Source organism: Mastigoproctus giganteus, chromosome 11 (assembly GCF_048544385.1).
Source record: "Mastigoproctus giganteus isolate SK-2022 chromosome 11, ASM4854438v1, whole genome shotgun sequence".
Classification (NCBI taxonomy): Eukaryota; Metazoa; Arthropoda; class Arachnida; order Uropygi; family Thelyphonidae; genus Mastigoproctus; species Mastigoproctus giganteus.
The window spans coordinates 64588980-64608609 of NC_143585.1; the positions used below are offsets into that span (position 1 = coordinate 64588980).

General features: G+C 36.4%; 1 protein-coding gene across 2 annotated transcripts in view; it reads right to left on the reverse strand.

The window, feature by feature from the left end:
* The window catches only part of LOC150078070 (vascular endothelial growth factor receptor 1-like), a 341587-nt gene that overhangs the window by 142267 nt on the left and 179690 nt on the right, over positions 1-19630 (reverse strand). For both annotated transcript variants that reach the window (XM_090385266.1, XM_090385267.1), the window contains one exon: positions 3868-4026. In XM_090385266.1, coding sequence (XP_090241392.1) covers positions 3868-4026 — 159 coding nt within the window. The remainder of the gene's footprint in view (positions 1-3867; positions 4027-19630) is intronic.

Here is a 19630-nt window from a genome sequence, read left to right on the forward strand (position 1 = left end):
ATAACTTTAGTTAATTTACTGCTTATAGACAATGCATTTGCACTAACTTAGATGTCTATCATGGAGGACTTATAATACAGTGAAATACTGTATAAATGATGTTGACTTCATTAGTGATCATGTCTGCAAAGAAATGTAAAATAAAATATCAAAACATAACCTTCTGACAAAACTGGGATGGTGATTTCTTAACCTATCTGCCTTGTGTAGAATCTGAGAGAAGCACTGTTTTTTTTTTTGTTTTATTTTATGAACAATACAGAAGGGTGGTCTCTTCTACTTAACTTTTCCAAAGTGAAGACAGTGTTTTCTGTCTTCACTTTGATCTAGTACAGAATGAAGTTAATTGTTTGGTTGGCATCTAACAGACATCATATAAATATGCAGGCTGATTTTAGGAACATATATAGAATATAGATGCTGAAAATATTCTTTGATGGGTGAAAAATGGAAGGACCCTGGCACAATGGGCTCCCTTGGGAAGGCCTACTATGCAGGGTCAACTGAAAAAACAAATAAAGTTTAAGAAATTTCAAATCATGAAGAATAGAATGAATGAGAAATTATGTGAATCCTAGTGAATAAAAGGCCATTTCAAATTCAACAAAAAAAACCTAAAAATTAAATTTAAAACTCATAAAATTGTGGGAAAATTTGAGTATAAGCCCATCACATAACAGGAATATTGTAACTGCATCTATGTAGATTCAAACCCCAGAAAAGATTAGATTCTTCAATATACATTCAGTATATACTGTTACTCTATTAAAATTTTGAATTCATCCTGCATCATAATATTTTTATCATAATAGTTTAATAATAAGCCCATTGTGGCAACTGAGTGGCTATGGTATTCTGCCTCTTGTTTGGATTCAATTCTCATCTATGACATTCTCACCCAAAGCTAAGTTAGCCAATCTTAGGCAGAGGGAGTATGAGCCCCATGAAGCCTTCATGTATCTTAATGTAAAACATGAAGATACATGAAGTTTTATGACAACTTCATAAAAGGTGTAAATAGTTCTAGTGCTAGACAAACCACTTATGCTTATGAGTTCGCCAAGAGCAGTCCTAAAAAAATAAGGATGACAACTGGGCATATATTTCCCTTTTCTTCTGTCTATAAGCAGTTATAGTGGTGCAGATTTTGAGTGAAAGTGCTGTGCCATCCTACAACACCTTCCTGTATGTAAAGGCAGAATTCATTGTAGACAATCTGTGCTTGCAATCTCCACTGTTGCTGTTGTTTGGTTTTTAGGAGCATTAGCAACTAAGGCCATATTGGGGATATGCGGTGGCCATTCCCTGACCTTTCCACATCCTTGTATTTGGTGGTCATGGGCTCAAACCCCAGTCTAATCAAGAAGCATATGCTGCACACTGCTGCTCCTGCCCATCTGGCTACGGAGGCGCCAATCTCTACTGATCTCACTCAAGGGTGCAATGTTATTTTCATTACTAGTTTATAGAACTTTGTAATATTGAGAATTTCGTCCTTTAGAAGATTTAATGTAATGTATAACAAGTCACTGAAACATTCAAAAACTCACTGGTTAAGTTTATAACAAGAAACTGATTTTAGTATTAAAAATTTTGAGGTACTAAAGGCATTTTTCTTGTGGAAGAAAGGCCAAAAAATTTATTGTAAAATTTTTTGAATGATCATTAAATGAAACATACTTTCATGTTATGCAGAGTGTTTTTTCTATATTCAATAAGCAATTACTAAAAATTCAATGCTCTAAAAATTGCACATTGGAGAGTGCAATAATGAGTAAATGCATCAGAAAAATTGAAATGCTTAAATTGTGTATTATCTTGAGTTGTATGCATTAGATAATTGAAATACTTAAATTATGCATTGAAGAGAAATTTGTTCAATATAATTTTAAAATGAAATATTTAAATATTTGATATGTATAAAGAAACTTGTAAATACCTAGAAAATAGCATGAGCCCTTCAATAAATTCAAATTTATGGAATGAATGCTTTTAAAGAGTACAACAGTTTGTGAGGAAGTACCAAATATATGAAAAAATATTACTGATATAGAACTGATTGATATTGATATGAAAAATAATACTGATATGAATTCTAATTGAAGAAAACTTATTATTTAGTCAGTTCAGTTTTCTTTGCTTAAAAATTTCATTTTAGAAAAATTAAGATAAAAGTTAAGTTAATTATGGCTTAATTATTATTCTTTAAATTTTAATAATTATTCTTTAATATTGATGCAATTATTTTATGATATATTAAAATATTTTCTCTTTTATAAATATTTCAGTTTCATTTTCAGAGCACATACCTAAACATGGTAAAGTTCTCATTGTCTCAGTCTCTCTCTCTCTCTTTTTTTTTTTTTTTTTATAATTGTCCCTACTTTTGGAATTTAAAAGTCTTTTTGTCCCTGTTGTGGCTATCAGTTGATAGCCACAACAGGGACAATGTAGAGTGGTGGAACAACTTGAACAGGACCAGATGAAAGTCATGCTCTTCGCAGATGACCTCTGCACATGGGAAGATTGGTTTTTTTTTTTTTTTTTTTAGGAGCATTAGCAACTAAGGCCATATTGCTCCGGGATATGCGGTGGTCATTCCCTGACCTTTCCGCATCCTCCATTTGGTGGTGACAGGCTTGAACCCCGGTCTAATCAAGAAGCGTGTGCTACACACTGCTGCTCCTTCCCACCTGGCTACGGAGGTGCCGCATATGGGGAGAGAGCAGGGAACAAGTGCAACAGCAAGTTGATATATGGGCTAGTATGGCCAATGAATTTGGACTGGTTTTCAGTCAGGAGAAGAGTGAAGTAATGATTCTAAAGAGGAGGGGCGAGCCTGACGGATACATTACAATGGTAGGGAAAGAGCTAAATGGTTAACAACTTCAAGTATCTAGGAAGCACCCTTACAAAGACTGGAGTGATAGACAAAAAAATAAGTAGAAGAATATAAGTGGGCTGGAATTTCTATAAGTAGACAAGAGATCTGATCTGGAACAGGAACATACCACTGAAGTGTAAGAAGGCTATATATCAGGCCTATTATGTACCAATTCTGACACACGCATCTGAAACCTGGATGATGAGAAAAAAGGATGAAAGCAGAATTCAGGGGGCAGAGATGAGATTTCTGAGGAGTATAGCCAGAAAGACAAGATGTGACAAAATCAGGAATGATGTAATTAGGGAGAGAATTCAGGTTGAAAAACTCCAGAATAGGATTGAAAGGTCCTGTTTGAAATTGTTTGACCATATGTCAAGAGGATGAACGAGAGGCATTCATCAAAGGGTAACAAAAAGAATGTTTGATTTACAATTGAAATGGTTTGGACATGTCAAATGGATGAACAAGAGGCATTTGCCAAGAAGAATGTTTGATCTATAATTAAGGGATAAATGACCAAGCGGAGACCAAGAATGAAGCGGCAGAACATAATAAAGACTGATGCCATTAAGAGAGGAGGAAACTGGAGTGAAATCATTGACAGAAAAAAGTACACAGACAGGGCATGGTGGTGAGGCTTCATACGTTGACCCACGGAATAGCGGAACGATGACAGATGATGTGGCTATCAGCAATTGGTCACCCTACACTAAAGGAATGCTTTAGAAACCAGTACAATAATACATCATAATGATGCTGTTAAATCCAGATATAACTAATATATAAAATGAGTAAAAAAAGGGCTGTTATTAATTCATTCATGATTTAATTTTTTTGTTAAATTTCTGTTCTGAGCATAAGATCCTGTTTTTAATTTAAAAAAGTATTTCTTTATAATTTATTCAAAAGATATATATAATTTATTAGAAGATATTAGTTGTGATTAATATTAATTCAAAATATCAGTTAAACTGATTTACCTTTTACATATATAGGTGCATAACCTTTCTTTACAATTAGTGGTGTATCTTCATGCCATGCCCAACACTGGTAGTCTCCACTGTAGTTCACATGTATAGTCTCAAATTTTAGGGTCAAAGAACGAGAATATGATGATACTAATAGTGTCTCTGTTATATCTACAACAAGTAATTTTCATATTATTAAAATATCAGACAATATATGAATTATAGCACATTTATATAAACATTTTCATTTATAAACTATTTCAGACAGAAAATTAAGACGTACTTTGAGAAATCTTTTTTCATACTGATTTGGCAGTTGCTTATAGAAGCCTTTGTTGTTATTGTTGTTATTTAGGAGCATTAGCAACGAAGGCCATATTGCTCCGGGGATATGTGGTGGTCATTCCCTGACCTTTCCGCATCCTCCGTATTTGGTGGTCATGGGCTCGAACCCAGGTTTAATCAATAAGCGTGTTCTACGCACTGCCGCTCCTGCCCACCTGGCTATGGAGGCGCCATAGAAGCCTTTAAATCAGTAACTATTCATTATTTAAGACGACACTCCTTTCATGTTGAGTGAAAGACTAGCAATATAAAAAAGTTAGTAGCCACAGGAGACCATTTAGAGCAGGTATACTTTCAAAATGGAATATGCAAAACTTTGTGTGTGTGTGTGTGTGTGTGTGTGTGTGTGCGCGCGCGCACACGGAGCAGGGTAGCCAGGAATATAAATGACTTTCATCAACTGGTGAAATACCACCACTTTGCTTATTGGAGGCTTGAAGTGGTGAAACCCATGTTTAGTCTCTAGAGCAAAGTTTCCGGCATCCCCCTCCCCCCATACTTCTCCTTCAACCCATGCACGGTACAAAGTACTATAGGTTTTGATACCTTTTGTGTTTGGGGTTTTCATAAAAAAAAAAAAAAATCAAGCCTTCCGAAACAAAGGAATTACTACTAATTAGATACACATATTTTTACAAGGTGATTAGATGTATCCATCTGAAAGTTGGGTACCCACTCATCACCCAATTTATGGAATAATTCCTATATTTCAAATGTCATTAAATGATGTATTGAAATTTTAAATGTTCTGTAAAATATAAAACTGAACTGAAGTAACAGAAGAATTATTTCCAGCACTCCAATAAATAATACAGCAAAAGCTATATATAGCCTAAATATATTTATACTGTACAAGGACTGTATGCTTATGTGTTTTTGAAGGCTGACTATTACACTATTCAAAGTAATAGTAAGAGTAATTGTGCCATGTGATGTTTGTTTGGTTTGTTGTTTGGTTTTTTTTTAAGGAGCATTAGCAACTAAGGCCATATTGCTCCGGGATATGCGGTGGTCATTCCCTGACCTTTCCGCATCCTCCGTATTTGGTGGTGACGGGCTCGAACCCCGGTTTCATCAAGAAGTGTGTGCTACGCACTGCTGCTCCTTCCCACCTGGCTACGGAGGCGCCGCCATGTGATGCAAGAAAGCAAGCATATGAGCTTATGTAGCTTCAGCCAAAAAAAATAATAAAAATAATAATAAAAAAAATAAATAAATAAAAAAAAATTCACACAACCATTCCCTTTAAAGTTTGTCCAGTTTCTCCTTGAATTTATTTAAGCTATCAACTTCCACAACAACAGATGGAAGTTTATTCCAGCAATTAACCACCCACTGGCTAAAGGCAAATTTCCACACAACTATAACTGTCTTTCCTCAATTTCAATTTATGCTCCTTTAGGTTCATAATCTGAACAAGTGGAAGAATCCCATCCGAACTCAGCATGCTCAACCCATTCAAGCCCCTATACACCTCAATCAGATCACCTTGCAGGTGCCTAGTCTCCAGCCGCTACAATTTGCAGAACTTAAGCCTCTCTTGATAAGAGGATCCCTTCATTCTCCTCACCAATCGTGTTGCCCTTCTCTGTACACGCTCAAGCAAATCTACATCCTTCTTAAAATGAGGCCTCCAGACCTGTACGCAGTACCCAAGGCGTGGCCTGACCATTGCCTTATACAGAGGGACATTCACCTCCTTTTCCCTGCTAACAAAATTCCTGTATATCATTGACAAAACCCCACTACCTGCTCTGGCAGCCTGTCTGCATTCCTCAGAAAACCTGGTACACAGTTGGTAGGCACCTCCGTAGCCAGGTGGGAAGGAGCAGCAGTGCGTAGCACACGCTTCTTGATTAGATTGGGGTTCAAGCCCATCACCACCAAATACGGAGGATGCGGAAAGATCAGGAAATGACCACCGCATATCCCGGAGCAATATGGCCTTAGTTAGTTCGCCGACCAGGCTAGCCGAGTGGGTAAAGTACCTGCCCGGCAACCCAAAGGTTGCGGGTTCGATTCCCGCCTCGGGCTTGGATCAAAGTACTGAAAAACCTTGGGAGGTGCAATATGGCCACAGAAGACGATGTGCCAACAACTACCAGAAAAAAAAAAATGGCCTTAGTTGCTAATGCTCCTAAAAACCAAATAACAACAACAACAACACAGTTGGTACATTCCTCTGGGGTTACTTCTACCCATATGCAGTACATTTCATTTGTCAATGTTAATCTTCAGTTGCCACTTCTCAGCCCATCTTCCCAAATTTTTTAGATCCTGTTGCAGTAGCACACTGCCATTATTGTCATTAACAACCCTGCCAACCTTTGTATCATCTGCAAACTTCGACACTAAGCCTGATATACCTTCATCAATATTATTGATAAATATACAAAACAATAGTGGAACCAACACCAAACCCTGTGGGACTCGACTAATAACATTAGTCCACGAAGAGCAGCACCCATTGATTACCACCCTCTGTCTTCTCCCACTCAACCATCCTTTTATCCATTGTAGCAACTTACCCTTAATACCATTCTGCTCCAATTTGTACAGTAGTCTTCCATGCGCAACAGTGTCAAAAGCTTTCCTGAAATCTAAGTATATGATATCAAAATTATTTTTTGCATCCAGTTCCTTTGTAACCACATCAAAATAACCAATCAAATTTGTCAGACAAGACTTACCCTTAACAAACCCATGCTGTGTCTGAATTATTGCTGCAGTCTTGTCTAGATGATCCTGCAATGCATCTTTAACCTGGGACTCCATTATTTTACCAGGAACAGAAATTAAACTAACTGGTCTGTAATTACCCGTGTCACCCTACGATCCCCCCTTTGTGAATTGGGGATACATTTGCACATCTCCAGTACGTGGGGACCTGCCCTGAGTCCAAGGATGCTCTTATAATTATGGCTAAGGGTTTGCTTAGTTCCTTTGCTGCCTCCTTTAATATAACTGAATAAATCCCATCCATCCCAGGTGCCTTTTTTATGTTTAACTTCAACAATTTCTCCTACACTTTGACAAATAATCACTGCTTATAACCAGATCAAGTGTATTACTCTCTCTGGTTGCCTCTCTAATGTGTTGCTGTAGAAAACAATCATCCGGTAAATCCACAAAAGTTTTGCTGGTGTGCAAGTGACTAACCCACAGTTATTAAAAATTAAAAATCATTAAGCACCCTGCTACAATTTGATAATCTTCCGGCATTTTCAATCCTTAATAACTCCTCATGTGTGAATATAGATGCAAAATACTCATTCAGTTTGTTTGCTATCTGAGCAGGATCATCAACAGTCAAACCATTCATATCAAGTGGACCAATCAGATTCATCCCCTTCATTTTAGAGTTTAAATAAGTAAAGAAATCCTTGCTGTTTTGCTTAGCATCCTTTGCCAAAGATTGCTCATAATCTTCGTTCGCCTAACTAACCTCCTTTGTGACTTGATTACAGACTAGCTTATATCTGCCATAGGCTTCTGTGTCACCTGATAATTTATATGCATCCCATGCATTTTTCTTCTCTGCCACAAGTCTCATTAGTTCATTTGCCAACCATTTAAGCCTAAGCCTTGAACAATATTTCTTAATTAGGTATAAAACATTTAGTAGCTTCCATGATTAATTCCTTGAAATCTTCCCACTTAGAATTCGCTGTTGGTAACATCATCAGTTGATCCCACTGAACAGAATTTAAAAACTGTCTGAGACCACTGTAGTTTGCTTACCTTTATGGAAGCAAAAATCCTTTCCTTTACCCCTGATGGTAGTTATGTCTTTAAGTAAATCCCACATCAGTACACTGTGATCACTATCAACTAGTGGTTCCTTTATCTGCAAATTCTTAGTGGACGAATAATCACTGCTTATAACCAGATCAAGTGTATTACTCTCTCTGGTTGCCTCTCTAATGTGTTGCTGTAGAAAACAATCATCCGGTAAATCCACAAAAGTTTTGCTGGTGTGCAAGTGACTAACCCACAAGTTCCAGTCAATATCTCCCATTATAAGACAATCTGATTTACTGGCCCACTATTTCTCTGTACAATTGTTCATCATACTCATTTGAGTCATTAGGCCTATAACACACTCCTACTCTTATTTTTGCTTTTGCAGTGCTTATGTCACACCATACCGACTCAACAGTGTACAGTCCATCTATATCAACTGGATGCACTTCTTTTGATTTTATGTTTTTCTCGATTAACAGCATAACCTCTCCTCCGTTCCTATCCTGTCTATCCTTTCTGTACACATTGTACTCTCCAAATTCCAATTCAGCATTCCTAATATCTGTGTGACACCATGTCTCTGATATCCCAACAATATCCACCTTTGATGTCTTGACCAACACTTCAAATTCATCAAATTTATTTACTATACTTCTAGCATTGGTATACATGCACCTATTCTTATTCTTAGTTACCCTAACACATCCCATATACCCACCTGTTTCATGATGACTGCCACCAGTCCCTGAAACCCCCAGCACCCCTCGCTCCAGGCCACTGCTTTTTCTAATAGAAGTAGCACAAGAATCACCTTTACCTCTGCCTGCTGCTACTTTTAACTTTTTATTCTGTGAATCCCCCCAAGCTAGCAGTTTTCTGACCCACCTAACACTGCCTCGATAGCATCAGCAAATATTCTTGCACCCTTTCTATTTAAGTGTATCCCATCCCTGTAGAAGCAGTCTCTCCTGTTAACAAGCACAGACCAAGCTGAAAAAAATTCTACCCCTTGAGCCTTGCATATTCCCTCCACGGCCGAATTGATTGATAAGGCTCTCATCATGTATTCCCTCCTATCGTGTCTGGGCAGAATTGCAGACACTTTCAAATTTAACCCTAACGCATGACTTTTTTGCAACATTGACCTGTCCTTGTTAAGTAAATCTGAATTGGTGCCAACATTGGTGCAATAATATCACCCTTTGTGCCCTTAAAAGATGATATATGCTTCACAACGTCATCAACTTTTGCCCCTGGCAGACATACCCTGGTCCTATTCCATCTATCCTTTTTACACAATATATTACCCATCTCCCTGACAATAGAGTCACCAATAATAACTAGTTCCTTTGGGACCAGTGCATTCTGCCTTGGAGATTTCCTCTGTGTTGCCTAATGCACAGGGGTGAGCTCTGGGGTTGAGTTGGGCAGCTGAGAGCTTGGTAGGCCCCTAATATTAATTTCTTCGAGGGCATCTACCCTATACCTCAAGCTCTCATAGACGCCCATTAGAATGCTGAGTTCACGCCTAATTTCTAGACACTCTCTGCACCTGTTCCAGAGATTTCAGCAAACATTTTTTTAGGCTGTGATGCATTGGAGAATCGGCCCCCTCAGTTCTCCCCCAAGTCACAGCACTCCTGCCACTTTGTGCTCATTGCTTTGCTGCTCTAGTCTTGGGCATGATATTTTAAATTAATAAGATCAATAAATTTAATTAATTAATTGTCAATACTACACTATCTAATAGAATCCAAATGCAGTGATGCGTATTACGCTATATAATTTTACATTAGAGCTACCTAGTTAACAATTAAAAATTTGAATTCCTTACCACTCTCTATACAAAAATAATGGCTGCAAGATTCGAATGAAACAACGGTTTTACGTATATTATGTAGTAATTTACAAAAACTCTTATCTAAATTAAAAATAAAAATAACCGGCATAACTAGAATTATAAGGCTACTTACAAAGTACAATATAAAATAACAATTAGGTAAATAAAGGGGCAAACACTTATCGCTTTTCGGAGCCTGTAATTCACAGCTGTAATTTTTAAAGTGAGTCAGCGCCCTTATGCTGACTCTCTTTAAATAGATTGAAGCCTGCTAACCAACAAAACACAAAAAAGGACAAGAGAGACCTCACTCTTTTAAGAAGATGTACAAACAGTTTTATAGGTTGGGGTATATAACCTAAGCAAGATCTATTCACTATGCTGAAGAGTAATACCATCATCCTGTATCATTTGTCTAATGGCTCCAGAAATGATAGAAAGAATGTCTTTTTCTATTTTGTTCCAATTTTACCTTAAATTTCAAGATTTATTGTTTTAAAAAAATGCTGCAAAGATCTTAAAAAAATTAAAGCACAAGGTTATTTAATAACAGCCAATCGTATTGCAAAAATACTATTGTGAGTATTGGCTTACAACTGGTGAACAGAGAATACGTAATGAAAACTGGTGAAATAATGAGCACTTCAAAGAACAAGAATACAATTTATTTCTAAAAGAATTTCTAAACTAATTAAAGGATTTCTTAAAGAATTACAGTTTTGTGGTACTTTCTGTGCCACTTCTTCAGTGACTGTGAAGATAGCAGATTTGTAAATTATGGTGACTTAAGGGGCATAAATTCAAATTAAGCAAGGACAGATGTAGAATAGATGTGCGGAAATTTGTCTTTAGCCAGCGGGTGGTTAATTGCTGGAACAAACTTCCATCTTGTCGTTGTGGAAGTTGATAGGTTGAATAAATTTAAGGAGGAACTGGACAGGCATTTGGAGGGAATGGTGTGATTTTTTTTTTTTTTTTTTTTGGCTGATGCTGCATAAGCTCATACACTTGCTTTCTTGCATCACATGCCACTACTGCTGCTACTACTACTATTTCATTTACATAGAATTGTTAATTTGATTACATTTCTTACTTGTTATCCTCTAGTACTTATGTGTGTAATAGATCCTGAATTAGTGTCAACAAATAGCTATTAGTAAACATCTGGTAAAGATTAATTTTAGCAGTTTAATATAATTTTTTAAATCAGTTAATAATTTAGTTAATCAGATTAAAATTTAAAAAAAATAAATAAAATTGTTGCACAGATTCAATTTTCAATTTTAGTGCCTCTTAGTACATGCAGGATTAAAACTCTTATTGTGCTGCCTTAGACAAAATATATTGTTTCTTTTTCATCTGTATTCTGCTTTTCTTCTCTTTAAAAATTGTTGCAAAAGATCTGAAATAATTTAAACCACAAAATTATTTTAGAAACAGAAAAGCAATGATGGATACTAACATCAACAATCCTGGTGCAAAAGGTTCAAAATGTTTTGTTTATAATCTGGCACAACCACTAGGTCAGAGGAGTTTATAATTAATCATTTTGATAATGCATACAATCATTAACTATATTTAACAGTAATGTGTACTTGAACTCAATTGCATGTGTTACTGAACATTCATGCTTGTTCACTCAGCTACATTTGCCACGGGCAAAAACAGTAAGTGGGGAACTTGCATTTTCATTATAGATGTATTGGTGCTGCCAATCAATATAATTCCCAAGAACTACTCTATATCTTATTTTCAGTAGCCTAAAAAGGTAATCTTTACAAAAATATTTTTTGATCACATTAGCCTATACATGTTATTGTTATTTGGGTTTTTAGGAGCATTAGCAACTAAGGCCATATTGCTCCGGGATATGCGGTGGTCATTCCCTGACCTTTCCGCATCCTCCGTATTTGGTGGTGACAGGCTCGAACCCCGGTCTAATCAAGAAGCATGTGCTACGCACTGCTGCTCCTTCCCACCTGGCTAAGGAGGCGCCTATACATGTTGGACAGACAACTTGTGTGAATTAGACTGGCTAATATAGACAATGTCTATGACAACCCGCTAATTTATACAATGTCAGTTAGCCAATACATTGCAAAGGTTGTGCACAGAATCTCCCAAAGCAGAATGCCCTTCTTCAAAAAAAATTCATAAAATAACTGACTTAATGGCTGAGAAATAAAACTTCAATAAATAAAATAAAATGTACACTATAAAAAATATAAAACAGAAATACACTGATAAAATACTGATAACAGTAAAAGTTTAAAACAAGAAATAAAAACGCACAAGTCACTGTGAGCTATGTGCTCTTTTATCAACTTGTATTAATCGTTATAGCAACCAAACATGACATTATGTTAATGATAAGCTGAAATGAAATTGAAAATGTATTTCAATTTAAAAACTCAATTCAGATGTACAAGTGTGCATACCTTTAATCATACACACTACAATATGGTTACTGCCCAACCCATTTGTGTACTTAAATTTCTGTGTAATGTTTTTCTTTTCATTTTTTTAATGAAATAACACTAAACAACAAATTTTGGGTCATATCTTGTTACGGGCATGAAAGTAAGTTTACTTTATAGATTTTGGGGTGCTAAACACAGAAATAGTGCTTAAAATAGCAGATTGGCTCTTGTTTTTGAAAAAAGTAGTTTTTATATTTATACAAGATATTTTTTATTTATATGGCAGTAAGATGAAGCTCTGAACATACCTGTATCAAACATGGGACCTTTTCGCCTCTGGCTTGTAATCAGCTTTGGGAGCATCCCTTTTCACCATCCAGCAATAATCGGCTAACATGGCGGCACTCCATTTGCTTTTGTATCTTTGTACTATCGCTGCAATGATGAAAACACTCACCATGTTCATTGCTGACTGTGCCACAGTTTGGCGGGAAGAAATCCAGGTGTGAATGTAAGAAATGCATCTTCAATGACATGTTGCACCACAGTTTTTCGTAAGAAGTGATGAGATCTTTCACAAGCTGCCTGTAGTTGCCGGCTTTAACATTTCCTAGAAAACTAGTCGAAACATTTTGAAAGGCTTTCCACACACCGATTTCTGGTTATCACTAAGGTCACATTCAAACTGTTCGTCTTTAAAAAGTTGCCTTATTTGTGGACCAATGAAATGCCTGCCTTAATCTTCTCTGTACTAAGTCTTGGGAATTTCTCTTGCAAGTATGTGAATGCAGGACCATTCACTTCCAAAGCCTTCACAAAATTTTTCATGAGCCCCAGTTTGATGTGGAGTGGTAGATGGAAAACTTTATTTTGATCTACAAGAGGTTCAAATGCTAAGTTCTTAATTCCAAGTATTAATGATTTTTGTTGAGGCCAACTCCTCTTCTTGTAGTGTATATCCTTGGCGCAACTATCCCACTCGCAGAAAAAGCAACAATACTTAGTGTAACCTTTTGTAGTACTAATAAAGGCGATTACCTTTAAATCACCACCTATATTTTTTTTTCTTATTTTATTTTATTTCATTTTTTTTAATTATTTTATTTTATATATATATATATATATATATAATAAAATCTAGATGAGTGTCTTCTAGATGAGCAGAAAACCCACTACACTATCATTATGGGGGACTTCAATGCTAAGGTTGGAAAGAGACAAAACAGCGCAGAAAGGGGAACTATAGGAAATTTTGAAAGAGGTGAAAGACTTGCGGAATTTGGAGAATCTCTAGGATTGTCAGCAATGAACACTTTTTTTTTCAAGAAACGGGTGAACAGAAAGTGGACATGAAAGAGCCCAAATGGATTAACAACTAATGAAATCGACTTCATCCTCACTAACAGAAGATATATCGTGAATGATGTTACCATCCTGAACAAGGTAAATGTTGGGGTGATCACAGACTGGTCAGATGCACACTTGATATAGATGTAAGAAAAAAAAGGAAAAAAACTGACACGAGTAAATAATACTAAGGTCTTTGAGATAACAGAAAAGGAGAAAAAGCAGTATGCACTGGAACTTAAGAACAAGTTTGAGCTTCTGCAAACAGCTCAGGACCAAGATATCAACTAGGAATATTACAACTTTCTGAAAGTGATAAAGCCCAAGAAACCTAAAGGTAAAAAGAAATCCAAATAAGAAAAAAATTAGTCAAGAAACACTTGTCGCGATGAACCAAAGACGACAAATGAAGAGCAAGATAAACACTGACAAGGGGAAAATTGAGTATACTGAGTTACGCAAAGCCATTAGAAAGAGACTCAGAGAGGACATAAGAAGATTTAACAAGAAAAGTAGAACAAGCATTAAGTGAAAACAAAGGACTTAAATCAGTAGACATGAGCAGCAATACAGAAAGACAAATGATACTGAAACTGAAGAATAGTGATGGTGTACTTATAAATAGCAGAGAAGGCATAATTCAAATAGAAGAAGATTACTATAGAGAATTATACAAGGAGTGAGAGAATGATGCCAGCAGTGGGGAAGATGGTTCGCAAATTAGTAACACATATGATATCCTTCCTGATTAGGTAGAACATGCGTTGAAGAAAATGAAGAATCAGAAAGCTCTGGGGGAAGATGAAGTTACTGTAGGGTTGTTAAAATTGGGAGGTTAGAGTTGTTAAAAAAACTGGCAAGACTCTTCACAAAGTGCATTAGAAAAGGTGTGACGCCTAAGCAGTGGAATAATGCAATCATAGTTTGCTGCATAAGAAAGGAGATAAATCAGAAATTGAAAATTATAAACCAATTAGCTTGTTATCCCACATCTACAAGTTGTTCACAAGGGTCATTACTAACAGATTAGAAAGAAAACGATGACAATCAGTTGAAAGAACAAGCTGGCTTCAGGACAGAATTCTCAACTATGGATCGCCTTCACATAATATCACAGCTAATGGAAAAAGCAGATGAATATAAAACACCATTATTCCTGGCATTTGTGGATTTGGAAAGGCATTTGACTCCATACAGCATAAGGCAATGTTTTGGGCACTGGAAAGACAAGGCATAGATACCCCATATATTATAATTTTGAAGAAAATATATGAGAACGATACCTCCTTTATTAGACTAGACAAAGACAGTAGCAAATTTAAAATTGAGAAAGGAGTTCGACAAGAAGACACAATATCTCCGAAGTTGTTTACTGCTGCCCTAGAGGAAGCTTTTAGAAGGTTAGACTGGTCACAGTTTAACCATTTTCCATTTCCTAAACCATTTTCATTTTGCAGATGACATTGTGGTCATAAGCCACGATCCCAAAGAATGAGAGGAAAATCTTAATCAGTTATGCAGAGTTACTAAGGATTTTGGACTAAAGATGAATATGGATAACACAAAAGTAATGATGAACAAGTATGCCATAGAAAGGGATATAATGATTGAAAAAGCAGTAATTGAAAAGGTGGAGTCATATACTTATCTGGGACAAGTCATCAGCTGTAATAATGATAAATGGCTGGAAGTCAAGAGAAGAATAAATTTTGGATGGATAGCATTCAGGAAATATAGTCACATACTGAGGAGCAATATCCCAATTTGTCTGAAACATAAAATAATGAACCAATGTATACTACCCACCATGACTTATGGAAGTGAAACTTGGGCACTCGCCAAAAGAATGGAAGAGAAACTGACAACGACACAGCGAATATTGGAACAAATTATATTGGGAATCAGATTGTTAGATAAGAAGAGAAACACGTGGATTAGGCAGCAAACTCAAGTAAAGGACATTCTTATCAAAACTAAAGACCTAAAATGGTCTTGGGCAGGACACATAGCTCGAAGACGTGATAACAGATGGACTAAGAGAATAACAGAATGGTACCCAAGAGGAGCTAGAAGAAAACCCGGAAAACAATGACAGGGATGGACAGATGAAATTCATGAGTTTGTGGGTAGTAAATGGATGGCTACTGCACAAAATAGAAGGAACTGGAAAGTTGCTGGAGAGGCCTTCATCCTGCAGTGGATTGAAAATGGCTGATGATGATTATATATATATATATATATATATATATATATATATTTTTTTTTTTTTTTTTTTTAATATATATACAATTTTATTTCTTTATTTTATTTTATTATTATTATTTTTTTTTTTAACAGCACATGAACTCTTTCTTTCTTTTTTTTTTTTTTTTTTTATGTAAACCCCAAACACGAGAGATATTAGAACCTACAGTACTTAGTACCGTGCTTGGGTTGGAGGTTGAGAAAACGAAAAAAAGATATTTTTTGACATTGGACTTCAACTTCTGTAGACTGTAATTTTCAGGAAATACATATGAAGGAAGGTTGTTCCAGAAAATGGCAGTTGAATGAATAAATGAGGAAGATGAAAAGTTGGTTCTGTAAGTTTGAAGTTGGACAGTAAATGGATGTTGGCTGGTGGCTGCACGTGTTCAGACTGTTTTGAAAGAGAGAGCAGGAATTATAGAAGCCAATTCAGAAGAACAGTGCCCATGGATGAATCATTAATTAACCTAACTGCCCTCTTCTGAATAGAATCAAGATGCCTGAGAGAGGTTTTGGGGGCACCACCCCAGATGTGGGAACAATATTCCATGGTAGGGCAGATTTGTGATTTATACAGAGTGAGCAGCTGTTTTGAAGAAAAGTAAAGAGAAAACCAAGTTTTTTAGATGCAGAGGAAACAATATTTGTAATGTGCTTGTGCCAATAGAGATTAGAAACTGAAAGACTTCAAAGTTTGACTTCTGTGTCATGAAGATTATAGAGTTGGAGTTAGTTAAGGATTTTATACAGGATCATCTATATAATCTTGCCTTAACAAGCCATGCTGTGGCTTTGTTAAGGGGAGATCATTTCTGACTAATTTCATTAGCTACTATGAGGTTGTCACTAAAGAATTAAATGCAAAGAATAATTTTAATGCCATTTACTTAGATTTCAGCAAATTCCTGTGGGACTGTATCAAAAGACTATCTTTTGATACAGTCCCACATGAATGGTTATTGTATAAATAAGAGCAATGTGGCATTCAGAGAAAAGTTATTATTAAGTTATTATTATTAAGGGCACTGCTCTTCATGGATTAATGTTATCACTGGAGTCCCAGAGGGTTTAGTGATAGGACCCTACTGTTTCTAAAATTTATTGATGATATTGATGTAGGTATTTTATGTTTAGTGTCTAAGTTTGCTGATTGTACAAAGGTAGGGAGGAGATAAATAGCAGGGCATGCTACAGGTCAAACACTTTCAATTTGTGTTTTAACACTCAGAATTAATAGTGGTAGCAAGTATTTCAAATGGATTACATCAACACTCTAGAAAACGTTAAGTACAATGTTTCCAGAAGATAGCTGAATATGAATGTTTTGATATTGTAAATTTCTGTGATGGCGTTCATTTGACTATTTATTGCTCACCAGATAAGAATGGTGCACTAAATTCTCATCCATCGTTACAACACTACATAAGAATTCTTTACCTTCTCATGCATAGCACAACAAAATGCGTTCAAAAATTTCTATCTGCTTTTTCTCCTTCACTGCACATCAATCAACATTTGGAAAAATCATACTGTAAAGAATCTTCTATAACCAGGAATGGCCAGAATAACTTATATTCATGAAATTCCAAGTGCCAATTACAAGTGTATGTCAAAATATGTAGCAGGTTTTTTTTTTTTTTTTTTTTGCTTATCTCATCAGTGCATTTTATGTGAATTTGGTCAGCTGTGATTTCCTGTTACTTGACTTGTATTGTAATTTTGTTTCTCCACTGCCTTCAGTTCAATGAACAGTACTCTATTCATGTCTATACAATCATCACCATACTGAGCTTTTCTTCATTAGTGAATGTCAATCAGTAACATGTGTTCTATCACTACATATCTCAGTGCTATATTTGTAAAATGCATAGCAGTGAAATATCTGGTAACAAAATAATGAAACTTCACACCAGGAGGCAAGAAAAACAAATGTAGTGACTGCACTATGGTTCATACAACCATGTTGAACAATTCAGGAAAATACAACCATGTTGAACAATTCAGGAAAATATTAGGACACAATACTTTTTTGATATACCCTCATAGATTTGATATATTTTTGCTATTTTAAAGTCTCTGTATCCCACATAGGCATGTATTTTAATTTATATGTAGTACATATACACTTTTATCAACCTATATTTAATTTATATAGTTCAATATGTGTATTCTGCATAGCTATTCTATGCATATATAGGATTATTGTTCAAGGTTTAGGCCTAAATGGTTGTCAGATGAACTAATGAGACATGTGGCAGAGAAGAAAAATGCATGGGATACATATAAATTAATGGGTGACATGGAAGCCTATGATAGATATAAGTTGGTCTGTAACCAAGTCACAAAGGAGATTAGGCAGGCAAAGGCAGACTACGAAAAATCCTTGGCAAAGGATGCAAAGAAAAACAGAAAAGAGTTCTTTACATACTTGAACTCGAGAAGGAAAGGGATGAATCAGATTGGTCCACTGGATATTGATGGTTCAACAGTTGAGGATCCTGCTCAGGTGGCTAACAATCTAAACGAGTATTTTGCATCTACATTCACGCATGAGGAGTTATTCAGGAAGGAGAATGATGTAGGTAAAGTAAACATTGGCAGTGAGCTGGATGATTTTGTAATAACTGAGAGGAAAGTGGAGGAGAGATTGTTGAGGATAAACATAAAAAAGGCACCTGGGGTGGATGGGATCTATCCAGTTATATTAAAGGAGGCAGCAAAGGAAGTATGCAAACCCCTAGCCATAATTATGAGAGCTTCTTTGGACTCAGGGGAGGTACCCATAGACTGGAGATGTGCAAATGTAACCCCAATTCACAAAGGAGGATCAAAGGCTGACACAAGTAATTATAGACCTGTTAGTTTAACTTCTGTTCCAGGTAAATTAATGGAGGCACTGGTTAAAGAAGCACTGCAGGATCATCTAGACAAGAATTCAGTTATAGCTCAGACGCAGCATGGTTTTGTTAAGGGCAGGTCTTGCCTGACCAATTTGATTGGATACTATGATGTAGTCACAAAAGAACTGGATGCAGGGAATAACTTTGATATTATATATTTGGACCTTAGAAAGGCTTTTGATACTGTTGCACATGGAAGACTGCTGCACAAATTGGAGCAGTGTGGCATTGGAGGCAAATTGCTGCTATGGATAAGGGGATGGTTGAGTGGCAGAAGACAGAGAGTGGTAATCAATGGACACTGCTCAACGTGGACTAATGTTATTAGTGGAGTTCCTCAAGGTTCAGTGTTGGGTCCGTTGTTGTTTTCGGTGTTTATGAATGATATTGATGATGGGATATCAAGTTTAATGTCCAAGTTTGCAGATGATACAAAGGTTGGCAGGGTCGTCAAGGACACTACTGACGCTATGCTGCTGCAACAGGATCTGGAAAGGTTGAACAGATGGGCTGAGAGGTGGCAAATGAAGTTTAACATTGACAAATGTAAAGTACTGCATATGGGAAACAGTAACCCCAGAGCAACGTATCAACTCTGCGGTACCACACTGACAGTGGTGGAGAATGAAAAGGACCTGGGGGTAATTGTGCAGGCAGATATGAAGTTCTCTGAGCAGTGCAGACGAGCTGCAAGAGTAGCTCATGGTGTCTTGTCAATGATATACAGGAATTTTTCTAGCAGGGATAAGGAGGTGATTATTCCCTTGTATAAGGCAATGGTTAGGCCACATCTTGAGTACTGTATACAGGTCTGGAGGCCTCATTTCAAGAAGGATGTAGAGCTGCTGGAACGGGTACAGAGAAGGGCAACAAGATTAGTAAATGGAACAAAGGGTTGCTCTTACGAAGAAAGGCTTAAGTTTTGCAAATTA